The sequence below is a fragment of the Labrus bergylta genome, chromosome 18 (genome assembly GCF_963930695.1).
Source record: "Labrus bergylta chromosome 18, fLabBer1.1, whole genome shotgun sequence".
NCBI lineage: Eukaryota > Metazoa > Chordata > Actinopteri > Labriformes > Labridae > Labrus > Labrus bergylta.
In genome coordinates this window covers 23,561,269-23,585,174 of record NC_089212.1, presented here as the reverse complement: position 1 = coordinate 23,585,174, position 23,906 = coordinate 23,561,269, and the positions used below count along the sequence as shown (strand labels likewise).

At 37.8% G+C, this 23,906-nt stretch overlaps 2 protein-coding genes across 2 annotated transcripts in view; both read left to right on the top strand.

Moving 5' to 3' along the window:
• Nucleotides 1-23,906, top strand: part of LOC109975379 (trichohyalin-like) — a 201,578-nt gene that overhangs the window by 8,769 nt on the left and 168,903 nt on the right. The window lies entirely within an intron of this gene.
• On the top strand, nucleotides 844-23,505 carry LOC109978874 (uncharacterized). The gene is made up of 22 exons (XM_065966629.1): nucleotides 844-895; nucleotides 1,315-1,401; nucleotides 1,703-1,755; nucleotides 2,654-2,769; nucleotides 3,071-3,184; nucleotides 4,093-4,179; nucleotides 4,482-4,595; nucleotides 5,191-5,277; nucleotides 5,579-5,692; nucleotides 6,599-6,685; nucleotides 6,988-7,101; nucleotides 7,952-8,038; nucleotides 8,341-8,454; nucleotides 9,040-9,126; nucleotides 9,428-9,541; nucleotides 10,394-10,480; nucleotides 10,782-10,838; nucleotides 11,095-11,142; nucleotides 18,779-18,865; nucleotides 19,176-19,280; nucleotides 21,658-21,728; nucleotides 22,036-23,505. Exons 1-21 carry the CDS (start codon nucleotides 844-846, stop codon nucleotides 21,692-21,694), a joined length of 1,848 nt encoding a protein of 615 aa, XP_065822701.1. The 3' UTR covers nucleotides 21,695-21,728; nucleotides 22,036-23,505.

The following is a 23,906-nucleotide window of genomic DNA, read 5'->3' as shown; positions in this document are numbered from 1 at the left end:
TAAGGCAAACTTGTCTCCAAAATTTTAGGATAGGATAGGATAATACTTTATTGATCCCCAGAGGGGAAATTCGGGTGATACAGCAGCACAGACAAGAAAGCTCAAAAATACACATTAAACAGAATAGATAAGATAAATAAAAACAACAACATTTTGCTACATGCATTCCCAAAACATGTGCATAAATGAGCCAACATGAGTATCTGAGCAGAGATCACAACTTGATAAAGAAGACAGTTTCATAAGGTAACGTTTCCTGGGTGTAAGATAGGTTCTGTGAATGAAGTTAAGGTGTATTAGTTGGAGGTTTGGGTTTTTGGAAGAGTCAACGATAGTTCCCCATATCTTTTTCTAACTATCATCCTCCAAAGCTACCTCCAGTTCCCTAGACCACACTTGCTGGATGTACATGGATGTACACACTTGTATGGATGCTCTCCCACACTGGAGATGCAAATGGAACAGACCCAGTTAGAAGGGAATTATTATGAAATATAGGGCTGTGTGCCACTTCTGACTTGTTTTCGATTCTCTTTCTGTTTTGCGCCATATTGATAGGACTAAGATGGAGTTTGGCATGTTTTAGTGGTATGGCAGAGTAAACTAAATCCTTTAATCTATGAGGATGGGCTATGTATTCCTCTATAGGGTTCCATGACACCACAGCATCAGGGTTAAACCAGGATGAGACAGGCCTTAGGACAAATGACCAGGAATAGTATTTAAAATTTGGGACGGAGAGACCTCCTGATGATTTATGACATCGCAGTGTGAATAACTTAACACAGGGTCGCTTCCCTCCCCAAATGAATTTAGTCACAAGTGACTGAATCTTGTCCTAGTATGTCCAGTAGTGGTGGTAATGGCAACATGGAGGAAAAGAAGTTTACCCGTGGTAGGATGTCCATTTTTACTATGGAGACGTGAGCCTGAAGAGAAATGGGGAATTTGACCCATCTATCTAGATCGACAGTTATACATTTATAATTATCCCAATAGTTGTTTGTCATAATGCTATTAAGAGAAGGAGAAATGACCTCTCCCAGATATTTAAATTGTTTGACCATAGGAACTAGTGCTGGTAAGGAAGATGGGTCTAAGTAGGAATTAAGGTAATGAAGCCCTTAAAGACCTTAAAGACCAAAGACCTTACATTTTTGACTGAAACATCAACACCTCCTCTCTACTTTGATCCTTTGTGTCATTCATGGAATAAAGAAACAACACAGTGTTTAATGTGTTGCTCAGTGTCTGCTTTGCTCTTCATATTTCATTTGTAATAAAGAAGCATCATCAGTGTGTCTCTTGTTGCAGGTATCAAATGTGGCAACACCTGCAGAAACAGAGGGAACGTCTTCGAGTGCGAGAAGAACGTTTTTCGGCCCTTCTCCCACCTGATTGGTGAGTAAAATGTATTTACAACATATACAGTATGTATTCTTTCAGATGAAGCTATGAACATCATTTAAATGTTTTTCTCTTCAGAAAGGTTTATTGATTTTTGTTTTCACATATTTATAAAATTATTGTTCCTGCTGGTTCAGAAATATCTCATATAAAAAACTCAGGTTTGATTTCCATATGAGAAGCTGGGTTAATCATTCAGAGTGAACCAGATCAAGTCTGACTGGATTAATCTTGAAGTTTTTCATCTGTTGTTGTGGTTTGATATCTAACTATCTAATCTTTCTCTCTTTTTCAGCTTTCTCAGAGATGACGACCAATCATCACGTCCATCTGATCCATCCCTCCACAGTGATCGGTCAACAGGAAAAATAATTGATTTTAAAAAATCTGACAAAAGCAAGCCAGCCAGGTAAGTGTTTTTAACAATAAATCCTGACAGTCATGTTTGTACACACACACACACACACACACACACACTGAGTCTGTTTTGCTGCATGTTTAAAAAACAAATACAATCTCATGTTGAGTCGATCATGTTTGCACTCTGAAAACTTTCATCTGTCTTTATTATTTTCACAACAGGTTTGTTTTTCTAACTTTTTTTGCATCCTTCCAATCCGTGTTCAGGATCAGTTTCTGTGTGTAAATTGGTGGTGTTCCTTTAATGTGTAGTTTCAGTATAGCTAGCAGCGTATCAAACTCTGACATCCTGAAATACACCTGAAGTGATGCTGATCATTCTGCAGCTCTTTTATCAACAGGGGAAACTCTCCTGGCTCTTGTCTTGTTTTCAGGAGTGGGTGGACCCAGAGGTTTTTATTTCTTTATTTTTTAAGGACTGAAAGAATCACAAAGTCATCCTCACGGCTCGATGACTCCATTCTGTCTCACACTGACAATTTTCAGAATGAAGAGAAGAATGAACACATCTGACTCAGAGTGCGAGGTTCCTGTGTAACGTTTTGATCGGATTACAGATCTGAAAAACACATTTTAAAAAAACAGACTCAGTGTGCAAAGACCTTAAAGATGAAACAACCCCCATGGTTGATGTAAAGCAAACGCCATGCTCCTGTTTAAAAGATGTTGAAGTGATGTTGAGTTTTCAAGTCAAATGTTTGACTGAAACATCAACACCTCCTCTCTACTTTGATCCTTTGTGTCATTCATGGAATAAAGAAACAACACAGTGTTTAATGTGTTGCTCAGTGTCTGCTTTGCTCTTCATATTTCATTTGTAATAAAGAAACATCATCAGTGTGTCTCTTGTTGCAGGGATCGAGCATGCCAACGTCTGCAGCAACTGAGGAAACGTCGTCGAGTCCGAGAAGAAAGTTTTTTGGCCGACCTCCCACCTGATTGGTGAGTAAAATGTATTTACAACATATACAGTATGTATTCTTTCAGATGAAGCTATGAACATCATTTAAATGTTTTTTTCTTCAGAAAGGTAAATTGATTATTGTTTTCACATATTTATAAAATTATTGTTCCTGCTGGTTCAGAAATATCTCATATAAAAAACTCAGGTTTGATTTCCATATGAGAAGCTGGGTTAATCATTCAGAGTGAACCAGATCAAGTCTGACTGGACTAATCTTGAAGTTTTTCATCTGTTGTTGTGGTTTGATATCTAACTATCTAATCTTTCTCTCTTTTTCAGCTTTCTCAGAGATGACGACCAATCATCAAGTTCATCTGATCCATCCCTCCACAGTGATCAGTCAACAGGCAAAATAATTGATTTTAAAAAATCTGACAAAAGCAACCCAGACAGGTAAGTGTTTTTAACATTGAATCCTGACAGTCATGTTTGTACACACACACACACACACACACACACACACACACACACACACACACACACACACACACACACACACACACTGAGTCTGTTTTGCTGCATGTTGAAAAAACAAATACAATCTCATGTTGAGTCGATCATGTTTGCACTCTGAAAACTTTCATCTGTCTTTATTATTTTCACAACAGGTTTGTTTTTCTAACTTTTTTTGCATCCTTCCAATCCGTGTTCAGGATCAGTTTCTGTGTGTAAATTGGTGGTGTTCCTTTAATGTGTAGTTTCAGTATAGCTAGCAGCGTATCAAACTCTGACATCCTGAAATACACCTGAAGTGATGCTGATCATTCTGCAGCTCTTTTATCAACAGGGGAAACTCTCCTGGCTCTTGTCTTGTTTTCAGGAGTGGGTGGACCCAGAGGTTTTTATTTCTTTATTTTTTAAGGACTGAAAGAATCACAAAGTCATCCTCACGGCTCGATGACTCCATTCTGTCTCACACTGACAATTTTCAGAATGAAGAGAAGAATGAACACATCTGACTCAGAGTGTGAGGTTCCTGTGTAACGTTTTGATCGGATTACAGATCTGAAAAACACATTTTAAAAAAACAGACTCAGTGTGCAAATACCTTAAAGATGAAACAACCCCCATGGTTGATGTAAAGCAAACGCCATGCTCCTGTTTAAAAGATGTTGAAGTGATGTTGAGTTTTCAAGTCAAATGTTTGACTGAAACATCAACACCTCCTCTCTACTTTGATCCTTTGTGTCATTCATGGAATAAAGAAACAACACAGTGTTTAATGTGTTGCTCAGTGTCTGCTTTGCTCTTCATATTTCATTTGTAATAAAGAAACATCATCAGTGTGTCTCTTGTTGCAGGGATCAAAGATGGCAACGTCTGCAGCAACTGAGGGAACGTCGTCGAGTCCGAGAAGAATGTTTTTTGGCCGACCTCCCACCTGATTGGTGAGTAAAATGTATTTACAACATATACAGTATGTATTCTTTCAGATGAAGCTATGAACATCATTTAAATGTTGTTTTTCTTCAGAAAGGTAAATTGATTATTGTTTTCACATATTTATAAAATTATTGTTCCTGCTGGTTCAGAAATATCTCATATAAAAAACTCAGGTTTCATTTCCATATGAGAAGCTGGGTTAATCATTCAGAGTGAACCAGATCAAGTCTGACTGGACTAATCTTGAAGTTTTTCATCTGTTGTTGTGGTTTGATATCTAACTATCTAATCTTTCTCTCTTTTTCAGCTTTCTCAGAGATGACGACCAATCATCAAGTTCATCTGATCCATCCCTCCACAGTGATCAGTCAACTGGAAAAAAGATTGATTTAAAAAAAATAGAAAAAAGCCACCCAATCAAGTAAGTGTTTTTAACAATGAATACTTACAGTCATGTTTGTACACACACACACACACACACACACACACACACACACACACACACACACACACACACACACACACACACACACACACACACTGAGTCTGTTTTGCTGCATGTTGAAAAAACAAATACAATCTCATGTTGAGTCGATCATGTTTGCAGTCTGAAAACTTTCATCTGTCTTTATTATTTTCACAACAGGTTTGTTTTTCTGTTTGAACACATCTGACTCAGAGTGCGAGGTTCCTGTGTAACGTTTTGATCGGATTACAGATCTGAAAAACACATTTAAAAAAAACAGACTCAGTGTGCAAAGACCTTCAAGATGAAACAACCCCCATGGTTGATGTAAAGCAAACGTCATGCTCCTGTTTAAAAGATGTTGAAGTGATGTTGAGTTTTCAAGTCAAATGTTTGACTGAAACATCAACACCTCCTCTCTACTTTGATCCTTTGTGTCATTCATGGAATAAAGAAACAACACAGTGTTTAATGTGTTGCTCAGTGTCTGCTTTGCTCTTCATATTTCATTTGTAATAAAGAAACATCATCAGTGTGTCTCTTGTTGCAGGGATCGAGCATGCCAACGTCTGCAGCAACTGAGGAAACGTCGTCGAGTCCGAGAAGAAAGTTTTTTGGCCGACCTCCCACCTGATTGGTGAGTAAAATGTATTTACAACATATACAGTATGTATTCTTTCAGATGAAGCTATGAACATCATTTAAATGTTTTTTTCTTCAGAAAGGTAAATTGATTATTGTTTTCACATATTTATAAAATTATTGTTCCTGCTGGTTCAGAAATATCTCATATAAAAAACTCAGGTTTGATTTCCATATGAGAAGCTGGGTTAATCATTCAGAGTGAACCAGATCAAGTCTGACTGGACTAATCTTGAAGTTTTTCATCTGTTGTTGTGGTTTGATATCTAACTATCTAATCTTTCTCTCTTTTTCAGCTTTCTCAGAGATGACGACCAATCATCAAGTTCATCTGATCCATCCCTCCACAGTGATCAGTCAACAGGCAAAATAATTGATTTTAAAAAATCTGACAAAAGCAACCCAGACAGGTAAGTGTTTTTAACATTGAATCCTGACAGTCATGTTTGTACACACACACACACACACACACACACACACACACACACACACACACACACACACACACACACACACACTGAGTCTGTTTTGCTGCATGTTGAAAAAACAAATACAATCTCATGTTGAGTCGATCATGTTTGCACTCTGAAAACTTTCATCTGTCTTTATTATTTTCACAACAGGTTTGTTTTTCTAACTTTTTTTGCATCCTTCCAATCCGTGTTCAGGATCAGTTTCTGTGTGTAAATTGGTGGTGTTCCTTTAATGTGTAGTTTCAGTATAGCTAGCAGCGTATCAAACTCTGACATCCTGAAATACACCTGAAGTGATGCTGATCATTCTGCAGCTCTTTTATCAACAGGGGAAACTCTCCTGGCTCTTGTCTTGTTTTCAGGAGTGGGTGGACCCAGAGGTTTTTATTTCTTTATTTTTTAAGGACTGAAAGAATCACAAAGTCATCCTCACGGCTCGATGACTCCATTCTGTCTCACACTGACAATTTTCAGAATGAAGAGAAGAATGAACACATCTGACTCAGAGTGTGAGGTTCCTGTGTAACGTTTTGATCGGATTACAGATCTGAAAAACACATTTTAAAAAAACAGACTCAGTGTGCAAATACCTTAAAGATGAAACAACCCCCATGGTTGATGTAAAGCAAACGCCATGCTCCTGTTTAAAAGATGTTGAAGTGATGTTGAGTTTTCAAGTCAAATGTTTGACTGAAACATCAACACCTCCTCTCTACTTTGATCCTTTGTGTCATTCATGGAATAAAGAAACAACACAGTGTTTAATGTGTTGCTCAGTGTCTGCTTTGCTCTTCATATTTCATTTGTAATAAAGAAACATCATCAGTGTGTCTCTTGTTGCAGGGATCAAAGATGGCAACGTCTGCAGCAACTGAGGGAACGTCGTCGAGTCCGAGAAGAATGTTTTTTGGCCGACCTCCCACCTGATTGGTGAGTAAAATGTATTTACAACATATACAGTATGTATTCTTTCAGATGAAGCTATGAACATCATTTAAATGTTGTTTTTCTTCAGAAAGGTAAATTGATTATTGTTTTCACATATTTATAAAATTATTGTTCCTGCTGGTTCAGAAATATCTCATATAAAAAACTCAGGTTTGATTTCCATATGAGAAGCTGGGTTAATCATTCAGAGTGAACCAGATCAAGTCTGACTGGACTAATCTTGAAGTTTTTCATCTGTTGTTGTGGTTTGATATCTAACTATCTAATCTTTCTCTCTTTTTCAGCTTTCTCAGAGATGACGACCAATCATCAAGTTCATCTGATCCATCCCTCCACAGTGATCAGTCAACAGGCAAAATAATTGATTTTAAAAAATCTGACAAAAGCAACCCAGCCAGGTAAGTGTTTTTAACAATGAATCCTGACAGTCATGTTTGTACACACACACACTGAGTCTGTTTTGCTGCATGTTGAAAAAACAAATACAATCTCATGTTGAGTCGATCATGTTTGCACTCTGAAAACTTTCATCTGTCTTTATTATTTTCACAACAGGTTTGTTTTTCTAACTTTTTTTGCATCCTTCCAATCCGTGTTCAGGATCAGTTTCTGTGTGTAAATTGGTGGTGTTCCTTTAATGTGTAGTTTCAGTATAGCTAGCAGCGTATCAAACTCTGACATCCTGAAATACACCTGAAGTGATGCTGATCATTCTGCAGCTCTTTTATCAACAGGGGAAACTCTCCTGGCTCTTGTCTTGTTTTCAGGAGTGGGTGGACCCAGAGGTTTTTATTTCTTTATTTTTTAAGGACTGAAAGAATCACAAAGTCATCCTCACGGCTCGATAACTCCATTCTGTCTCACACTGACAATTTTCAGAATGAAGAGAAGAATGAACACATCTGACTCAGAGTGCGAGGTTCCTGTGTAACGTTTTGATCGGATTACAGATCTGAAAAACACATTTTAAAAAAACAGACTCAGTGTGCAAAGACCTTAAAGATGAAACAACCCCCATGGTTGATGTAAAGCAAACACCATGCTCCTGTTTAAAAGATGTTGAAGTGATGTTGAGTTTTCAAGTCAAATGTTTGACTGAAACATCAACACCTCCTCTCTACTTTGATCCTTTGTGTCATTCATGGAATAAAGAAACAACACAGTGTTTAATGTGTTGCTCAGTGTCTGCTTTGCTCTTCATATTTCATTTGTAATAAAGAAACATCATCAGTGTGTCTCTTGTTGCAGGGATCAAAGATGGCAACGTCTGCAGCAACTGAGGGAACGTCGTCGAGTCCGAGAAGAATGTTTTTTGGCCGACCTCCCACCTGATTGGTGAGTAAAATGTATTTACAACATATACAGTATGTATTCTTTCAGATGAAGCTATGAACATCATTTAAATGTTGTTTTTCTTCAGAAAGGTAAATTGATTATTGTTTTCACATATTTATAAAATTATTGTTCCTGCTGGTTCAGAAATATCTCATATAAAAAACTCAGGTTTCATTTCCATATGAGAAGCTGGGTTAATCATTCAGAGTGAACCAGATCAAGTCTGACTGGACTAATCTTGAAGTTTTTCATCTGTTGTTGTGGTTTGATATCTAACTATCTAATCTTTCTCTCTTTTTCAGCTTTCTCAGAGATGACGACCAATCATCAAGTTCATCTGATCCATCCCTCCACAGTGATCAGTCAACTGGAAAAAAGATTGATTTAAAAAAAATAGAAAAAAGCCACCCAATCAAGTAAGTGTTTTTAACAATGAATACTTACAGTCATGTTTGTACACACACACACACACACACACACACACACACACACACACACACACACACACACACACACACACACACACTGAGTCTGTTTTGCTGCATGTTGAAAAAACAAATACAATCTCATGTTGAGTCGATCATGTTTGCAGTCTGAAAACTTTCATCTGTCTTTATTATTTTCACAACAGGTTTGTTTTTCTGTTTGAACACATCTGACTCAGAGTGCGAGGTTCCTGTGTAACGTTTTGATCGGATTACAGATCTGAAAAACACATTTAAAAAAAACAGACTCAGTGTGCAAAGACCTTCAAGATGAAACAACCCCCATGGTTGATGTAAAGCAAACGCCATGCTCCTGTTTAAAAGATGTTGAAGTGATGTTGAGTTTTCAAGTCAAATGTTTGACTGAAACATCAACACCTCCTCTCTACTTTGATCCTTTGTGTCATTCATGGAATAAAGAAACAACACAGTGTTTAATGTGTTGCTCAGTGTCTGCTTTGCTCTTCATATTTCATTTGTAATAAAGAAACATCATCAGTGTGTCTCTTGTTGCAGGGATCGAGCATGCCAACGTCTGCAGCAACTGAGGAAACGTCGTCGAGTCCGAGAAGAAAGTTTTTTGGCCGACCTCCCACCTGATTGGTGAGTAAAATGTATTTACAACATATACAGTATGTATTCTTTCAGATGAAGCTATGAACATCATTTAAATGTTTTTTTCTTCAGAAAGGTAAATTGATTATTGTTTTCACATATTTATAAAATTATTGTTCCTGCTGGTTCAGAAATATCTCATATAAAAAACTCAGGTTTGATTTCCATATGAGAAGCTGGGTTAATCATTCAGAGTGAACCAGATCAAGTCTGACTGGACTAATCTTGAAGTTTTTCATCTGTTGTTGTGGTTTGATATCTAACTATCTAATCTTTCTCTCTTTTTCAGCTTTCTCAGAGATGACGACCAATCATCAAGTTCATCTGATCCATCCCTCCACAGTGATCAGTCAACAGGCAAAATAATTGATTTTAAAAAATCTGACAAAAGCAACCCAGACAGGTAAGTGTTTTTAACATTGAATCCTGACAGTCATGTTTGTACACACACACACACTGAGTCTGTTTTGCTGCATGTTGAAAAAACAAATACAATCTCATGTTGAGTCGATCATGTTTGCACTCTGAAAACTTTCATCTGTCTTTATTATTTTCACAACAGGTTTGTTTTTCGAACTTTTTTTGCATCCTTCCAATCCGTGTTCAGGATCAGTTTCTGTGTGTAAATTGGTGGTGTTCCTTTAATGTGTAGTTTCAGTATAGCTAGCAGCGTATCAAACTCTGACATCCTGAAATACACCTGAAGTGATGCTGATCATTCTGCAGCTCTTTTATCAACAGGGGAAACTCTCCTGGCTCTTGTCTTGTTTTCAGGAGTGGGTGGACCCAGAGGTTTTTATTTCTTTATTTTTTAAGGACTGAAAGAATCACAAAGTCATCCTCACGGCTCGATGACTCCATTCTGTCTCACACTGACAATTTTCAGAATGAAGAGAAGAATGAACACATCTGACTCAGAGTGTGAGGTTCCTGTGTAACGTTTTGATCGGATTACAGATCCGAAAAACACATTTTAAAAAAACAGACTCAGTGTGCAAAGACCTTAAAGATGAAACAACCCCCATGGTTGATGTAAAGCAAACGCCATGCTCCTGTTTAAAAGATGTTGAAGTGATGTTGAGTTTTCAAGTCAAATGTTTGACTGAAACATCAACACCTCCTCTCTACTTTGATCCTTTGTGTCATTCATGGAATAAAGAAACAACACAGTGTTTAATGTGTTGCTCAGTGTCTGCTTTGCTCTTCATATTTCATTTGTAATAAAGAAACATCATCAGTGTGTCTCTTGTTGCAGGGATCAAATAAGGCAGCGCCTGCAGGAACTGAGGGAACAGCTTCGAGTCCAAAAAGAAAGTTTTTTGGCCGACCTCCCACCTCATCAGTGAGTAAAATGTATTTACAACATATACAGTATGTATTCTTTCAGATGAAGCTATGAACATTATTTAAATGTTTTTTTCTTCAGAAAGGTAAATTGATTTTTGTTTTCACATATTTATAAAATTATTGTTCCTGCTGGTTCAGAAATATCTCATGTAAAAAACTCAGGTTTGATTTCCATATGAGAAGCTGGGTTAATCATTCCGAGTGAACCAGATCAAGTCTGACTGGACTAATCTTGAAGTTTTTCATCTGTTGTTGTGGTTTGATATCTAACTATCTAATCTTTCTCTCTTTTTCAGCTTTCTCAGTGATGACGCCCAATCATCACGTCCATCTGATCCATCGTTCACCACACGGTAAATTTATTTTTGTTTTCACATATATTTAAAATTATTGTTCCTTCTGGTCCAGAAATATCTCGTTTAAAAAACTCAGGTTTGATTTCCATATGAGAAGCTGGGTTAATCATTCCGAGTGAACCAGATCAAGTCTGACTGGACTAATCTTGAAGTTTTTCATCTGTTGTTGTGGTTTGATATCTAACTATCTAATCTTTCTCTCTTTTTGTGATGACGACCAATCATCACGTCCATCTGATCCATCCCTCCACAGTGATGACGCCCAATCATCACGTCCATCTGATCCATCCCTCACCACATTGTAAATACATTTTTGTTTTCACATATTTATATAAAATTATTGTTCCTTCTGGTTCAGAAATATCTCGTATAAAAAAACTGAGGTTTGATTTCCATTGGGAGTTAGTGAATTGAGGAAAGCTGCTATGGCTGCGGATTCCTATGAGTTAACACATAGAGATGGGCCTTGGAAAGGTAAAGTCGGTAGACAGGGAGTTTCTGACAGACCTGTTGAGGCTGTCATGACAAAGTCTGCTCCTACCTTTGCTCAGCCACAAGGTTCATAGAAGAGGCACGACAAGTCACACGTATCTAGGAATTACATTATTTGTCATTACTGCAAAAGGCCCGGCCATTTGAAGTCCAAATGCCTGAGTCTTAAAAAGAAAAATGGCGAAGCCAATATTGTGGGGTTGATTGGTGCCCAGATTCAGACCATTCCTGGTGACATTGGCAGTTTTAACCTGCTGTTTAGCCCAATAATGGAAAGATTTGAGGGTTTTGTGTCCAAAGGTGCTGTTTCTTGTACCTCTGAGGGTGAAAAGGTCCCTGTCAACATCTTGAGGGACACAGGTGCAAACTGGTCCTTGTTGCTGCAAGGTGTTCTTGTTCTTTCCCCCAAAACCTATTTGAATGTATCAACCCCAGTAAAAGGCATGGGAGATGGTTTTGTTAGTGCTCCCTTACATAAAGTATTTCTGCAGTCCAACATTGTGAATGGACCAGTAGAAGTAGGTGTGGTACCAGACCTGCCCATAAAATGGGTGGCTTTTGTGTTGGGCAATGATTTGGCCGGTTGTGAGTGAGCAACCCTGTGAGGTCCCAGAGACCTTGGCTCTGGAGAGAGAACACCCCGAGGTGTTTACAGCAAGTGTGGTGACACGAGCTCAGTCCCGTGCGGTTGAAAAAGAGAGCTTCAGTGAGGATGATGACTTTTCTGGGGGTTTGGCTGACACATTTTTCGCTAGGTTAGCTGAGGTAGCCCCCTGCTCTCGGTTTTCTCGTGACGCCCTTGTATTAGAGCAGGAAAAGGATCCCTCTATAGCTTCTCCGAAACAAATGGCTGGTAGTACTGAAGACCTGAAGGGGGTAGCTGAAGGTTTGTTTATCCAAGACGGAGTTTTGTTAAGGAAATGGCGCCCTCGTGACCGTCCAGCAGATGAGCTGTGGACAGGTATGACACAGATTGTGTTACCTGAGAGTTTTAGGAAAGAAGTCCTGCGTTTGGCTCATGAGGTATCCATGGCTGGCCACTTAGGAATTCGGGAAAACACAAGAGAAAATCAGTTGGCATTTTTATTGGCCTCGGATGCATAAAGATGTCGTTTTGTATTGTCGCAGTTGTCACGCTTGTCAGGTAACAGGCAAGCCAAATCAAACTATTCCGGTTGCTCCTCTCTGTCCTCTAGCTGTCATGGAAGAACCTTTTTCCAGAGTAGTGATTGATTGTGTTGGGCCTCTACCAAAAACTAAGAACGGAAATGAATATCTCTTCACTATTATGGATGCTTCCACCAGGTTTCCTGAAGCTGTTCCATTAAGATCTATTAAGACCAAGGTCATAGTTGAGGCTCTTTTGCATTTCTTTTCTAGGGTTGGTTTACCACGAGAAGTTCAACATGATCGTGGGTCCAACTTTACTTCCGGTGTTTTCCAGGAAGTGATGCATGAGCTAGGCATTAAGCAGATCATGTCATCAGCTTATCATCCCCAGTCCCAGGGTGCTATTGAGAGATAGGTCAATGACGTGACGCTCATTTTTTTGTGTCCATAAGGTTTAGTGAACTTTTAAAGGCTTAAAATCTAAAAATAAATGCACAGATGACATGCTTTCATCCTTTGTTTTGAGGACCTAGTCTAAAATTTATATTTATTATACATTTTTAGAGAATATTTGGGGTATTTAGGCAAAAATGTCTAAGTGCTTTAAAAAGGTTAAATTTTCATATAACACCCTATGAACTAGCCTGGCATAATCTTACAATAGAACTGTTAAAACTGGAAATCGTGTCACCCAGTCAAGTACCAAATTGTCAACATGGTGTAACCACCATTGAAGGAGCCATTTTGTTAATATATTCATCATATCATGTGACAAGAAATGATATCACAAAGAAGAACCCCTGATGGTCCTAACTGCTGCACGCCATGTTTAGCAACTCTCTTTAAAACATGAGATAATTTAACATTTTAAGGGCGTGGTCAGGTATGTCAAATGGTATGACCTCAGAAAAACATTAACAATTTATGATGATTATAAAAATTTGTATTCACTTCGAAAATTAGATTTGAAATGTTCACACCAGGAAATGTGCTTACATAGGTCTCAATGATAATACCTGTCAAATTTGATTTGAAGTGGAAATGTCAAATGGTGTAACCGGTTATTTGACATTTATGACAAGCCTTTCTGTTAGAGGCCACTTTTGTCAAATATCAGTATTTTTTAATGTTGATTAAAGTGGTTATCCATCCACAACCTTATTATCAAGGGTCTAGGACAAAATACTCTGGCATTTCGTAAATGTTGAGCTTCAAATTGCATATTTGTGTTCCATTCACTTACATTTATAAAGGTGCACTATGTAGTTTTGGTAGAGAAATGTGAAAGTTGGAGAAATTTACAGATTATATGCTATATGTTCATAACTCTAAACACAAACTGTCCTCAAATGAAAATTTGGTCCTTGTAACACTGTTTGAAGATAAAATGCTACTGGAGAAGTTATGGTGGTGGGCCCGCAACAGTGAAAGCGTAACTCTCCTGGTAGCTTTATATCTCCAAACAGTGTTCCAGGGACCCATTTTTTACTTTGAATAAAGTTTGTGTATTCAGTTCACAAAATACATCAAAGAATTGTTTCACTTCTCCAACTTTCAACTTTCACCACCAAATCTACACAGTGCACCTTTAAACATGTATGATCTAATATATGTTTGTATGCTGTAATATTGGCACCAGTAGTTGCATTTTAGATGTGTCGGCTATTAGGGGCCATGTGGTAGGTAGTATCAGCGTGTCTCTACCTGGAGCTTGCTTGCCAAAGTCTGGTACTATAGAAGGTGGCAATGCTGTTTGTGCTGTGATGGCCATGATGTAAAGAAGGAGAGATGTAAAGTGTTGCCTGTGGGTATGTTGTCCTTTGATTAGGGCACAAGTACCTTGAGTTTATTCCAAATACTGAAGAAATGAATTCCCCCTGAAGATTTTGGTCAGATGTTGTAATTTACTTAAGATATGAATTAATTAAGGATGCACCGATCCTGACGAAGACAGCTAGATCAGGTATCAGTAAGAATTTGCCGATCTATGAGACCCATCCAAAAGGCCGATCTGTTCACTTCAGTTTTATGCTATTCTGTGTTTAAGACAAATGTGCTACATTACTGTCTTCAGCGTACTGGTATTCTGTGCACTTTGGAAGGTGGAGCAAACATTAAATGGAGGAAGCTAACAACAATTTCTTCAAGAAACAATGGCCTTTGACTGTAGAAGCAGCATGGTCAGTTGGTGTAACTGGTTTGCGTCAATTGGTGTAACCAGTATTTCTTGTAAAAATTATAATAAAATACAGGAAAATTAAAGTGGAATAAAAGTAGTCCTCTATTGCAGTGAAATAACATGTTTTTAAACAATTTTCACATAATTTGCCAAAAATTAATTAGAAAACAGAGGTGTTTTCAGCTTTGTGTCCCGCTCAGTATTGAAAAAAGACATAACTTATAAATTTAGGGATAATCCTAATAAAATCTATTTTCTTGTGCTATTTTAAAATGAAGTAATTACAATCATGAGTACACTTACATATACTCTAGATGTATAAAATATTCAATAGTCCATTTAGTCTTACCTTTTGAAAAAAAAAGGTTTAAATGTCATTTTAAAAAACACAAAACCAACATGAATACAAATCTCACATTTTAATGAACCTGATGCATGCTTTCAAATTGTGTTTTTAAAAGATTTTTGAATTGGTCATCTGAACAACCCTTATTTGTCACTGACCCAGATACCACCAGACAATAAAGTCCATGATTAAAACCTATTGTGTGAGTTACTCGGGTGACTGGGACTTTTCTATTGTTTGCTGTCCGAGACTCTGTGAATGAGTCTGCAGGTTTTAGTCCTTTTGAGCTAGTCTACGGAAATCAGGTAAGAGGACCTCTGAAGATGGTCAAAGAACAGTTGTTGCGATCTGCAGGGCCCACAGATGCTCCCAGGGGTGTGTTGGAGTATATAGCATCTTTTCGGGACCGGTTGCATACAGCTTGTGACTTGGCCAGGAGTAATTTTCAGGCTGCTAAGGGAAAGATGAAGGCTCAGTATGACAAGAGAGCAGTGAGCCGTTCCTTTAAGCTTGGAGATCAAGTCTTAGTGTTGTTGCCCATGGGTGGAGAGAAGTTGGGGGTAAAGTTTTATGGTCCTTATAAGGTCATCAGGAAAGTGAGTGAGTGTAACTACGTTGTGGAGACACCAGATCGAAGACTGAAGTCTCGACTGTGTCATGTCAATCTTCTGAAGTCATATTATGCTCGTGACATTCCATCTGCTGTGTGTCTGGTGTCTCAGACGGCTGTGGAGGAGGATGAGAGTGAGGAAGATGAGGTTGGGTCAGTGGAGCCGGTCACAGCTAGGCTTAAGAATTCCAGTGCTCTGGCCAATCTCAGCGAGTCCCTGAGTCATCTCACCACAGACCAGAGAGAAGATGTACTGCAGCTAGTGGATCACTTTAGACCCCTGTTTAAAGATACCCCTGGTTTGACAAATTTAATTACCCATGATGTGGATACAGGTGGAGCTACTCCCATTAAGCAACATCCGTACCGGATTAATCCACAAAAATGGGTTAAGGTAAAACCAGAGCTTCTGTATATGGAAGAAATTGGTGCGATTGAACAGGGTTCAAGTGAGTGGAGTTCTCCTTTAGTCCCTGTTCCCAAGCCAGATTTGACTGTTTGTCCTTGTATTGATTACCGAAAGGTAAATAATGTAACTAAAACTGATGCATATCCTATACCGAGACTGGAAGACTGTATTGACAAGATTGGCAGCGCTCAGTACGTGTCAAAATTTGACTTATTGAAAGGATATTGGCAGGTGCTCTTGACAGATCGGGCAAAGGAAGTATCTGCGTTTGTGACGCCTGAGTGTTTGTATCGTTGTCTGGTTGCGCCAGCAACGTTCCAAAGGTTAATGAACTCAATAACCTCTGGACTGAAAAACACTGTGACATATTTAGACGATGTGGTTTGTTTTAGTTTTTAGTTTTTAGTCTAAACATCAGCTGATGCGCCTCTTAGGTATGTCTGGCTTTTACCGTCGTTTTGTTCCTAACTTTGCTGCTGTGACGACACCACTTACTAACCTGCTAAAAAAGGGGGTCAAGTTTAGTTGGTCAGTAGACTGTCAAAAAGCTCTGGAGATGGTTAAAGCCATCCTCGCTAGTGAGCCAGTACTGGTCGCTCCTGACTTTTCAGCCCCATTCAAGTTGGCTGTTGATGCTTGTGATGTAGGAGTGGGGGCGGTGCTGTTGCAGACTGATGGGTCAGGAATAGACAGGCCTGTTGCCTACTTCTCTAAGAAACTGAATCGCCATCAAAGGCGTTATTCCACCATAGAGAAGGAGGCCCTAGCTCTTGTTCTCAACACTTTGAGGTTTATGTCTCTAGTAGTGGTGGGGATCTGGAGCTTCTGACAGATCATAATCCACTTACTTTTCTTGCAAAGTTCAAAACCTCAAGTCAGAGAGTTTTCCGGTGGAGTCTGATTCTCCAGCCATATAACCTGACAGTCCGGCATTTACTGGGTAAAGAAAATGTGATAGCCGACACCCTGTCGAGAGCCTGAGTGTGTTTTTTATTTTTGGAAGTGTTTAGGTGTTGACATTGTTATAATAGTAGTGTACAGACTTGAAGAAGTTGAGTGATGCGACTACTAAGATAGATACATTTTTAGATAGAAATAAATAGTCAATCTCAACTCCAAAGAAGACATCATGCAAATGTCTCAGTTTTAAGAAAAGGAAAAAAAAAACATTAATATAAAAATGATAAAAAAAATAAAAGGTTGGATCATAAAAAAAATAAAAGTTTTTGTTATAAGGGGGAAGGAATGTTAGGAATCGGTAAGGTTCTTCTTCTTCATCCTTATCTGTCTGTTTTGTTAATCACTTTGGACTGGTTTTCATGGGGAGAATAGAGAATGGGTTTAAGCTGTGTTTACTGGATTGTCCGATAGTCTTGAACGCACCATTCCAGAGGTGCGCTCAGAGCGGTGCTCTGTCGCTTTAAATGACGTAATACGACAGGTGAAGTGGCAGCTGACGGAGGACCCCTATGGACGCCAACTTGGAAGCTGTCAGACCGAACAGATGACCCACTCCCATCAACTTGTTTTAGTAACCAGCCGTATCTTATGTGATCCAACTACAACAAACAAAACTGAACTCAAACACAAAGCTTGGGCTCGTCCGGTGCGATCAGGCCGTCGGAGCCCCGGCAGACCCGCGTATAGCTGACCTAACCCTGATGTGAGAATCAGTCCTTTCCGTACCTGTCATCTCTTGACTTCTCTGTCACACTTCAGGTTAGGGCTAGTTTTGCTGTATGTATATGTGTAGCCGGTGCTAGCTCGTAACAACAGTGATGGCGCCCAATCATCACGTCCATCTGATCTATCCCTCCACAGTGATCAGTCAAAAGAAAAAAAAGATTAATTAAAAAAAATCTGAAAAAAGTGTAAGTGTTTTCATCAATGAATCCTGACAGTCATGTTTGTACACACACACACACACACACACACACACACACACACACACACACACACACACACACACACACACACACACACACACACACACTGAGTCTGTTTTGCTGCATGTTGAAAAAACAAATACAATCTCATGTTGAGTCGATCATGTTTGCACTCTGAAAACTTTCATCTGTCTTTATTATTTTCACAACAGGTTTGTTTTTCTAACTTTTTTTGCATCCTTCCAATCCGTGTTCAGGATCAGTTTCTGTGTGTAAATTGGTGGTGTTCCTTTAATGTGTAGTTTCAGTATAGCTAGCAGCGTATCAAACTCTGACATCCTGAAATACACCTGAAGTGATGCTGATCATTCTGCAGCTCTTTTATCAACAGGGGAAACTCTCCTGGCTCTTGTCTTGTTTTCAGGAGTGGGTGGACCCAGAGGTTTGTATTTATTTATTTTTTAAGGACTGAAAGAATCACAAAGTCATCCTTACGGCTCGATGACTCCATTCTGTCTCACACTGACAATTTTCAGAATGAAGAGAAGAATGAACACATCTGACTCAGAGTGCGAGGTTCCTGTGTAACGTTTTGATCGGATTACAGATCTGAAAAACACATTTAAAAAAAACAGACTCAGTGTGCAAAGACCTTAAAGATGAAACAACCCCCATGGTTGATGTAAAGCAAACGCCATGCTCCTGTTTAAAAGATGTTGAAGTGATGTTGAGTTTTCAAGTCAAATGTTTGACTGAAACATCAACACCTCCTCTCTACTTTGATCCTTTGTGTCATTCATGGAATAAAGAAACAACACAGTGTTTAATGTGTTGCTCAGTGTCTGCTTTGCTCTTCATATTTCATTTGTAATAAAGAAACATCATCAGTGTGTCTCTTGTTGCAGGGATCAAATAAGGCAGCGCCTGCAGCAACTGAGGGAACAACTTCGAGTCCGAGAAGAACGTTTTTTGGCCCGTCTCCCACCTGATTTGTGAGTAAAATATATTTACAACATATACAGTATGTATTCTTTCAGATGAAGCTATGAACATCATTTAAATGTTTTTTTCTTCAGAAAGGTTTATTGATTTTTGTTTTCACATATTTATAAAATTATTGTTCCTGCTGGTTCAGAAATATCTCATATAAAAAACTCAGGTTTGATTTCCATATGAGAAGCTGGGTTAATCATTCAGAGTGAACCAGATCAAGTCTGACTGGACTAATCTTGAAGTTTTTCATCTGTTGTTGTGGTTTGATATCTAACTATCTAATCTTTCTCTCTTTTTCAACATTCTCAGAGATGACGACCAATCGTCACGTCCATCTGATCCATCCCTCCACAGTGATCAGTCAAAAGAAAAAATGATTGATTTAAAAAAAATTGAAATAGACTACCCAGCCTGGTGAGTGTTTTCAACAATGAATCCTGACAGTCATGTTTGTACACACACACACACTGAGTCTGTTTTGCTGCATGTTTAAAAAACAAATACAATCTCATGTTGAGTCGATCATGTTTGCACTCTGAAAACTTTCATCTGTCTTTATTATTTTCACAACAGGTTTGTTTTTCTGTTTGAACACATCTGACTCAGAGTGTGAGGTTCCTGTGTAACGTTTTGATCGGATTACAGATCTGAAAAACACATTTTAAAAAAACAGACTCAGTGTGCAAAGACCTTAAAGATGAAACAACCCCCATGGTTGATGTAAAGCAAACGCCAAGATGTTATGTCTTTATTTAACCTCGGATTTAAGAAGGGGCACCACTTTCTGTTAAAGGAAGAAAATAACTTTAATGGTATAAGTTAATTAATTAATCAGTCAGTTTCATATCTTGAAAGAAGTAAGTCCTGGAAATGTTAAACAAGAAAACACAAAGACAAAGTCCTGAATTTTATGTGTAAAATTTAATATGAAAGGGGTAAACAATAATGTATAGATGAAACAGATAAAGAATATGATCATTATGATCAGGTTAATGCAGTTATAATGTATGGTGACATTATATATTTAGTAATGAGATAAGACGCGGTATTGTTTGAATGACTTGATCAGAAAATGGTCAAAAAGAAAAAGTTGATAAAAGAATTTTGGGATTCTATTTGGATTTTAAAGGAGGGCTCTGAATAGACACGACTCAAGACTCAATCTTCCAACACCCCTTGCCACCAGCAGTCTTACTGTGAGATGTGTTCAATTGAACTCCACCGGCTGGTCCCGCTTTTCAGTCTCTGGCAAGCGGTTCTTTTCAGGTCCAGAGAGGTCCACGGGCCAGATTAGATGCCTTCGTCTCAGAAGCATCACAAAGATCCAACAGGAAAGAAATTATTAAAGAGTCTTTTGATACGTCGATTTCCAATTCAGATTAACCGGATGGCCATCTCAATGAATCCAAACTAAGGAATTGGCATTCAAAATTGAAGAGCAAAGACTTTGGAGAAGAAAGTTCTAAAACCTTGCTTGAGCCGGAAGGAATTGATGTTTCCAAAAATTGTGCGTGAAAAAGAAAGTTCGGTAGAGAGTCGTCTCTACGGCACAAACTTAAAAGAAGTGATTCGGACCGAAGTCCGAAGAGAAGCGAGCAAGAGCTGGAGCTCGAAACTTCAAGAAACCAAAACTCAGAAGAAAAGATCTGAGCTGAGTGTGAACTCTTATCACCTGGATGAGAGGAGGGGGGTCTGCAGGCAAAGAGGGGTGCAGCCCACGGGTGACTCCCATTCTGACCGGAGGACAATTGTTTAAACTAAACCGAGTTTACTCAATAAGATTAAGAATAAGAATCTAAACATGTATACGTCACCACACATTCATTTCGATATTATTTCTATCAGATCCACGTTGATGTAGGTTCACGTCATATATTTAGACAAACATTTCTATCAGATTCATGTTGAGATGAAAATCACACCATCTGGGAACATCCTCAGTCAATCCCAGCCTGTAGGTGAACAAAAACATGTTATACAGTCAGCATTCTTAATAAGACATATTAATAAAGTAGGAAAAGAAATTGGTGTCTTTAAATAACAACTTCTATAGCTAATATCAAAGAGTATGCTTTATAACACGTCTAAATGTATAATTATGAAGGTTACATATTCATGGATATTCTAACACTAGATGGCAATAGCGCTCCACGTCAAATTCCTATTAAACATAATTTAACTCTTATTGCTGTTCTGAAGATCAGATTTTGAGTTAAAAAGATGATTATAATACATTCAATGTGACAATTACAAATATCTAGATGAAGAAAGACATAAATGTTCATTTGATGCAGAATTGAAAGCTGTGGTTTAATTCAGTTCTTCAGCAGTCCTTCAACAGATGGTCAATTTTACGACTTTGCAGAGACTGGTTTCGGTCACATTTCAAGTCTTTGGGGTCAATTCGTAGATAGCGGAGTGTTCTGTTTCCGCTCGGTTGTTTATTCAAGGTGTTGTAAAAGTTCATAACATCCTGTCTGAGAGGGAGACTTAAATCATTGATCAGTTCCTTTGTTCCTTGGTAAAAGTAGACAACATGTTAATCCACAGTCCTGAGTCCTGCAGGAAGAGAGGTTGTAAAACGTGACTACTGATAACGGCTACAAAGTGATGTTGAGTTTTCAAGTCAAATGTTTGACTGAAACATCAACACCTCCTCTCTACTTTGATCCTTTGTGTCATTCATGGAATAAAGAAACAACACAGTGTTTAATGTGTTGCTCAGTGTCTGCTTTGCTCTTCATATTTCATTTGTAATAAAGAAACATCATCAGTGTGTCTCTTGTTGCAGGGATCAAAGTCTTCTGCCAGAGAGGGAAGATTTTTAGAAGAACGTTTTTTGACAGACCTCTCACCTGATTGGTGAGTAAAATGTATTTACATCATAAAAGGATCTTTATTGTCATGTCTCTATTGTTCATGAATGTTTGTTTCATATTTTAATGATGAAATTTTGTAAATCAACATTTTAAAGCCGGACCGTCTTCTCCTTCAGAGAAAATGACATGTTGCTTTATTAATGAACATTTTGTTCAACGACACAAAGTATAAATAACGTGTTTCTTTTTTTTTTACACTTACTTTGATCATATTAAAAAAATGAGCTGCTTTTGATTTTAATGTTTATTTTGATGAAGAATAATCATACAATGCTTATTACTCCATGCAGGATGGAGGAAGAGGAAGAGGATGAATAGGAGACTAAATCAGTGATCTAAAAGTCTGAACTTTGTGTCTGGACTTTGGGCTGACTGGTTGTTTGAAAACCATGTTGAGTATAATGATCTGTAGCTCTTTTAGTGACAGCTTGATTTGGATACTTATGGATAAAACAAATGTAAATGATAAGATTTGTTAGTGACATAAGATGATGAAGTCAACTCAGCCTTAATAACAACTGTTGTTTTCTATTATCTTACTGTCATCTGTGTACTCATTCTTTAATTTTCTCTGCTGGGATTCTTTTGATTGACTGAAATCTTTTTTCAAATTTGTATTTTCTTTTCCCCCCTTTGTTTCAGGATAAAAAAACAAACAAAACAGATCCACAAAAAGAAAAGTAAATAAGACAACAGAACATTTGAATTTCATGTTCGTAAAGAAGTGGGAAGAAGTGTGAATTTATAGAATCCCACCCCCTCTCCGTTAATCTGTAGTTAATAGTTGAACAGGCTTCCTTATTTAATCTTCATTTACGAATAAATAAATAACGAATCTGCAATACACATTTATATATATAAACCAATAAACATACACAATATATAAATTAAATACAAATGTGTTTCTGCAAAATATAATTTCATCTATCATCCATTAAAAAAAGATAAGGACAGCACTCCAAATTTGTGTATTTAATTGCCAAACGAACGTTTCGAGCCGACGCTCTTCTTCAGCGTGTAACAGGCAATTTTTCAAACATGCACAGGTGTAATCAATTTATACTTGTCCAAGATGGGCACACCTGCATCGCAGTAGAGAGTCTGTCATTTTCTGTCAATCATTTATCAACCATTGACATATTTGAACATGTATTGATTTCTTTTATCTTCCATATTCATGTTCTTCTCCCTTAATTAATGATATACAGTTTGTAGTAATACATTTAAGTTAGTGTTTTTTCTCCATTACCTATTTACCCTTCACCATACCTGTCAACATATTTACATATATACCTTCATTCCTTTTAGAAAAACTAACAGAAAAGAAAAATGAACAACCGTTATAATCACTATCATAACCACGCAGCAAATTTTAAGTCCCTTCTGCATCCTTATACTTTCTGAAAATGTTTTTATTTTTTTTGTACATTTTGTAAAACTTGTTTGTGCTTGGACTTGGCTTCAGCTCCACATTTAAACTGTTACAAAGTTTTATGCCAACAATAGAAACAGAAAAACTTCTGAATGTTGTGCGTGTGGCCAGAATTTTGAGATTCAGTTGTCTCCATAACAACTGATTTGTAACTTAAATATGGTAAAACAAGTGTACTGTAGAGGGTATGTAGAGATTTGTGATTTATTTATCTATTGTTACCCCAACAAATGTGTATACATAAATTCTTTCAATGCTGACACCATCTATTTGTAGCTGTATTTTTGTGTTTGCTTTATATTTACCAAATAAAATACTTTTTATGTGATTCAAATTTAATGATAATTTATTTCTATCAAACCACTTTTTTAATTGTTGCCATTTCTGTAGTAATAACCTCTAATAATTGTAGATTCTCACCTGAACAAAGAATATTGTTATCATCTGCAAATAAGACCAGCTTCAGTTTATTAGAGACTTTACATACAGTATGTCATTAATGTGTTAAATAAACAGATTAGGACCCAACACCGACCCCTGGGGGATGCCACAAGCAATGTCCAAGCACGATGATTAAAACTCCCCCAACTTCACAAATTGTTGCCTACGATACGATCCCCCCTGATGCCATATCGTTCTAGTTTATTGATCAGTATTTCATGATTTATTGTGTCAAATGCTTATTTGTGGTCCAAAAATCCCCCCGACTGCTTTGTGATTTCCTCTTGA